At 44.5% G+C, this 5446-nt stretch overlaps 1 protein-coding gene across 1 annotated transcript; it reads right to left on the reverse strand.

The window, feature by feature from the left end:
- Positions 1-373: 373 nt before the first annotated feature.
- Positions 374-5051, reverse strand: PIP (prolactin induced protein). The gene is made up of 4 exons (XM_008153965.3): positions 4939-5051; positions 2886-2991; positions 934-1048; positions 374-609 (listed from the first exon to the last, which is right to left on the reverse strand). Exons 1-4 carry the CDS (start codon positions 5031-5033, stop codon positions 485-487), a joined length of 441 nt encoding a protein of 146 aa, XP_008152187.1. The 5' UTR covers positions 5034-5051; the 3' UTR covers positions 374-484.
- Between the last annotated feature and the right edge of the window lie 395 nt (positions 5052-5446).

A 5446-nucleotide genomic window follows, 5' to 3' on the forward strand; every position in this document is an offset into this window, starting at 1 on the left:
AGTTGAAAGGAAGCAACGAAACAGAATCGAATACAGACTCTGTCACTGACTGCTATATTAGTATGCAGCTGACTCCCATCTCCTATGATCTGAAGGACAGCAGGACAGCAGGACATAGAAGGTGAAGGAGCAGGGAAACTTGGATGCTGGTCCAGTTTCTGCCCCTCACTTACTATGAGTTTTAGACTATGCTTTCCCACTCTGAGAATGGCCCTACTCTTCTCCATCTGCCTTCTCTCCTTCTTCATGGGCAGTGAGAACCCAAAAGATCTCCTCAGCAAAGGCTCTTTGAAGGAAAGAAGTTCTAGAAATTCTGGGCACTCTGAAGCTCCTCAGGGAGAGATTTGGGCAGGAAGACACAACAGAACACAGAGAAGCCTGTGAGAAGTTTATTTTACAGACCACAACACACACCCGGCCAAGTTCCCTAGAGGAAACCACCTTGGGGTGTGGTAGGGGCAGTGAGACAAGGCTTCCAGTAAGATCAGGCCACAGGTAGCAGTCTCAAGACACTAAAACGGTTTGCTTTGATGGGCATCACTGCCATATCGTTAGGGCAGATACCAAATTCACGAATGATGTCAACCACTGCTGCAATTCTTACAGTACCTGAAAGGGACAGGGACAAAGATCATAGTTTAACACTCTCATCCCCAGGGTCCTACCTTTTCTACCAGTATCAGACACCTCCCTAACAGGGACTCAGCTTCCTCAAATTGTTTACAAATGAATCTCCCTTATTAGCTTTTCTCACACAACCCCTCACCTTTTGAACTTGGTCATGGTCTCCATCTACTCTGCTTGTCTTTCTCCTCCCCTCGCCCCTTCCTCCATCCTTCTGCCGCGGGCACTGTGCCAGATCCATAACCACATTTCTCTATGATTTTTCCTCTCTGGTGGGTAGTTCTTCCCTTGGATGACTCCTCTACTTACTGTTGACCTGAAAGTCCCAGAAGAAGGTTCTTGGAAATTCCTCGCACAGGCAGGCGGTGTATTTGTAATTAAAAGGCCCATCAACTGGAGAGCTGCTTACCAGGTAAGTTTTAATCTGTGAAGGAGGAGTTGGATAGAGATGACTCAGTGTTGGTATGAGGAGTAGGAAAGGGAAAGGCAAGTGAGGGTCAAGGGAGAGAGGAGGATGTTCTTAGTGGGCAAAGAGCAGGGGTGGAGGTGGGGAGAGGCATGGGAGAGTCCATATTTGTAGTATCATTTCAGGAGCTGAAGTCAAGGTTAGAAGATTTTCTGTCCTCATGTCCTCCTATTCCTGCATTAGCATGTGGGTGTATGGTTCGGGAGGGTGGAGGTGAGTGAACCACAGAGTCAGGAGCACTCATCCGGGCAGCAGTTCATCTGGGGAAGTGTGTGGCGGGGAGGGGGTCAGGCTTGCCTTGGTTCATAGCAAGGGCTCCAGGAATTGGCCTGTGGCTGCTGTCTGACTGCTGGGTGTGAAAGCCAAAACCAGGCCTTATTGCCAGAACCATGACCAAGTCCCAGCTGTACTCCTCTCAAACTCTGGGATCTTTAGTAAGTAAAGAATCCCTTGGGTGACTTAAGTTACTTAAGCTAATAAGGTACTTAATCAGGCTAAGCAATAAGTACTGTGGCCTTATAAGCAGTGGTTGACATCATTTGTGAATTTAATATCTGCCCTAACAATATGGCAGTGATACCCATCAAAGCAAACTGTTTTAGTGTCTTAAGAATGCTGCCTGTGGCCTGATCTTACTGGCTACAGCTTCCACCTTACATTCAGGCCACATACCACTTTCCTCAGTTGTGAGAGGACAGCAACTACCCACCCAACCTGCTGTTAGATAAGCAAATGCAATCTTGAAGGTAAACTTTCTCTTTTCTTTCCTAACTTGAGCCTGCTGTACAGCAAGCATGTCAAACTCACGGCCCATGGGCCACATGCCTCATTTATTTAGCCCATGTTAGCCTTTGAGTTTGACATGCTTGCTGTACAGCTTAAGAACCCAAAGCGCTGCATATGTGTTTCAGCAGAGTCAGATTAATGTTCTAGTTCATGGTCAGCAAGGGGGTTAAACCTGAGGACCATAGATCCAAGGAGTCTGTGAATAGAATTCAGTGAGTTTGTGGAAAGAAATTATGTTTATTTTCCTAAGTTCCCATCGAAATTGAGCATTCCTGCTATGAATGTCACCAACTATCCACAGTGGCATTAGAAATGAGTGATTTTTATCACAAGGAGAAACAGATTTTTTCATGCTACATTAGAGATTTATATATCTCAGAAGAGTGCCTGCCCTTATCACTACCCTGAACACAGGGGCAGGAGTTATCACCAGGCTGCATGGTTATGGCTGGGGCTGGTTGCCTATCTCCTGATACCTGCCTAGGTAACTGGCAACTCTGCACCAAATAGCCCATCAGCCCCAAACGGTGAGTTCAAGTGTTCTCACCATTGCAATTTTACTCAAAAATACTTTGGACATCCTTCTGTTTCTATCGAGAAGGCTAACCTTGCCTTGTTTATATTTTTATTACATTTACAACAATATATTTTCATGATTCAGAACTTTCAATACTTGTATAATTAAAACAAAAAATTAGGACCCACTGGATATGTGTGATTTGTTGTCAAAGACCATTGCACAGTTGAAGGTACTTAATCAGGCTAAGCAACCACAATCATCATATAGGTAATCTTTATAAACTAAAATTTAACTATTCTGTTGTGAATGTATTGCCTTTGCAGCTAATGTATAGATAAGGAAATATGTATTACTGTATCACACATTTATTTTTAATAATTTTATCACTGCCCTTTAATCTGGTAGTTTTCCTATGTCATCCAATGCATTTTACTTAATTAAGAAGTTGGATTTTATTCACTTCACTCCCACCCCAGGGCTTCTACTTACCACCATACATTCTCTCAATTCTGTTCCAACTCTAAGCGTTGCAGTCACTTCTTCATTTGCTGTTGTTGTTCGGGGCAATTGAAAATCCATTTTGATCAACTGTCGACTGGTTTTGGGAAGACAAAAGCAGGTAGAGAGCAGAAATCAGTCCATAAGAGAGGGTGGACAATGAGCAGGGTTGAGGGACCAGGGAAGGTTCGAGGGGAAGGAGATGGTCAACTGCTGAGATCAGAATTCCCTGTGAAGTTTTGATTTTTTTGGTTAGTTTGGCTATTTGTACTGATTTAGTTTTACTTAATAAAGCAATTCAGACACTTTATTTAAAACTGAGTATCTACTTCTCTTCCACTGTCAAATAACAAACAAAAACAAAAACAATGAAAGTACAGTATCACATGTCATTCCCTAATAAAACTCTATAGGTTCTGCTGATTGTCCACTGACAAGGAGGGCTCATGTCATAATAAAATTAGTATTAAATTTCATATTAACGAATCATAAACACCTCAGTGCATTGGAAGTGAGACCTTTCTTGAAGATCCTCCTTCTTTGGTTCTTGGTGGGGTCTAGGATTTGTACTTAGTACTTAGTTCTGTAAGGGATTTGGACACAATGCCATATTGGAAACTACAGCTTCCACCTTACATTCAGGCCACACACCACAATCTTCAGGGGAAAAGGACATGGAGACAAAGAAAATAGTCAAGTGTTTCCCTTCCGTCAGTGAGGAGGGGGTTCAGGACCAGCAGAGTTACTTTCTCTTTCCCAGAAACTCCTGCCAAAGCTCCTTCAGTGTTGGGTGAGACAGGAGGGAATTCAGTTTCTTGGCCTCCAGTACTTCCCAGCCCCATTTTCCTAGGGGAAAGCATCAGATTCTAGAGAGATTCCATTTCTTGTGCCAGCTGCTCTGGTGCTCAGTACACAGGGAAGGGGCACACATCCTTCAGTTTCTTCAGAATTTCTCCCATTTGTAAATGTATTTAAGATTGACAGGATGACCAGCACAGCTAGAGGGACTAATCACCCCAGTTTGCCTGACAGCGAGGGGTTTGCTGGGAGGGCTTTTCAGTGCTAAAACCAAGCTATTCATGGGCAAACTTGGATGGTTGGTCACCTAAGTAGCACAGCTTATTAACAACTTGCTGCCCTTCAGGGCTAAGTGGAGTGACATCTATATCTGAACCCGTCCCCACTTAGGGTTTCTTAGATACCCACCCACCCACCATTACATCAGGCTGTCAAAAACCCTGACAGGTTTCCTCCAGGGAAGCATCTGGTCCTTCCACAGAGGGTACAACCAGAATCACAATCCAGAAACTCTACATTCCAAACACTTTTCCTGTAGGGAAAAATCCTTATATCTTATGAGCGTCCATGCTTCTCCCTCCAAATTGTCCCATTTCCTAATTCATTTTGTGTGCCCCAATTTTCCTTCAAACATGTGCCCTTAATGAGTTGGCTTCTGAACCCATGCTCTCAGGTTCCAGTGGGAGACGGGGGGTGGAAGTCATGGGCAAGTGGTCCTCACATTTGTCTTTAGGTTTCAGCATAGGAAGAATGTCCAAAGTGCTGGGCAAGCTCAACCTTGGACTGTGGGGCCAAGGATCAGTGCCCAGGGCTTCTGATCATTCAGTGAGTTCTGGCAAAGGTGCCCAAAGCTATTGTTGGAACTCACAGTCCTGCTAAACCCTCTATTCTAGGAGGCAAAGTGTGAGAAGGTGAAGTTCACTGAGCAGAAATCTAATAAAGGTATAGACTGTGGACAACATGTAGGCCAGAACCGTAGAGAAAGACTGATTGTTAATTACAGCCTACATGTGCACTGGGAACCTTATATCCATGAGCAACTTAGAAGCACCCAGGGGAAATGTGAGGGGAATTGATGGAGTTCCTAAGAAGAGAGGGGTAGGATTGGTATGAGTTCATGAGAGCTCTCAGGATTAGATCTCTGGGAAGTTGAAAAAGTTTTCAGGAAGGGATATGTAGATTTCTAGGATAAGAGAAAAGCCCGCCACCCAAAAGATGTTTTTGTAAGGAGAAAGGCTTGGCTCACGTGTCTTCCTGAGCTTTGTTGATCCCCAGCTGCAGACAGAGAACCAGGAGCAGGGCAGCATGGCTGGCCCTGAGCAGGAGCTGGAGAGAGTACATGCTGGAAGAGAGAGTCTGATGCCCTGGAGAAGTAGGGTTCAGGTGCCCAGCACACCCTTTATATGCAGATCAAGGGAGTGGGAGAGCTGCCATGCAGACTCACGTGACTAATCACCTTATTACCCTTTTCACTCATGATCTTTCCTTGTTGAGCTAGTTTGTTTTTCTATGGAAAAAGTCAACATTCACTACAGCATTAGAGTCTGGGAGAAAAGTTAGATGATCCTTCTTCATTTTCTCGGTACCAGAGTTTCTCAGAATGTCCAGGACCTCAAAAGATACACAGATTTTCCTAGGTTGCAGAAATGGTTTCTTATCCCTCACCATATACACCTGTCTATCCAGCTGTATGTAGCCTTAGCTTCAGTCCTTCCTCCCCTAGTCTCTGGAGGCAAGAGAACTCAGCTGTGGAA

This window comes from Eptesicus fuscus, chromosome 14 (assembly GCF_027574615.1).
Source record: "Eptesicus fuscus isolate TK198812 chromosome 14, DD_ASM_mEF_20220401, whole genome shotgun sequence".
Lineage (NCBI taxonomy): Eukaryota > Metazoa > Chordata > Mammalia > Chiroptera > Vespertilionidae > Eptesicus > Eptesicus fuscus.

Excerpts from the sequence above, each read along its gene's own strand:
- PIP (XM_008153965.3), bottom strand. The coding sequence starts at position 5,033 with ATGTACTCTCTCCAGCTCCTGCTCAGGGCCAGCCATGCTGCCCTGCTC. Across the intron at positions 1,049-2,885 it reads AATTGAGAGAATGTATGGTG|ATTAAAACTTACCTGGTAAG; the intron begins GTAAGTAGAAGC and ends CCTCCTTCACAG. Across the intron at positions 610-933 it reads CTGGGACTTTCAGGTCAACA|GTACTGTAAGAATTGCAGCA; the intron begins GTAAGTAGAGGA and ends TGTCCCTTTCAG.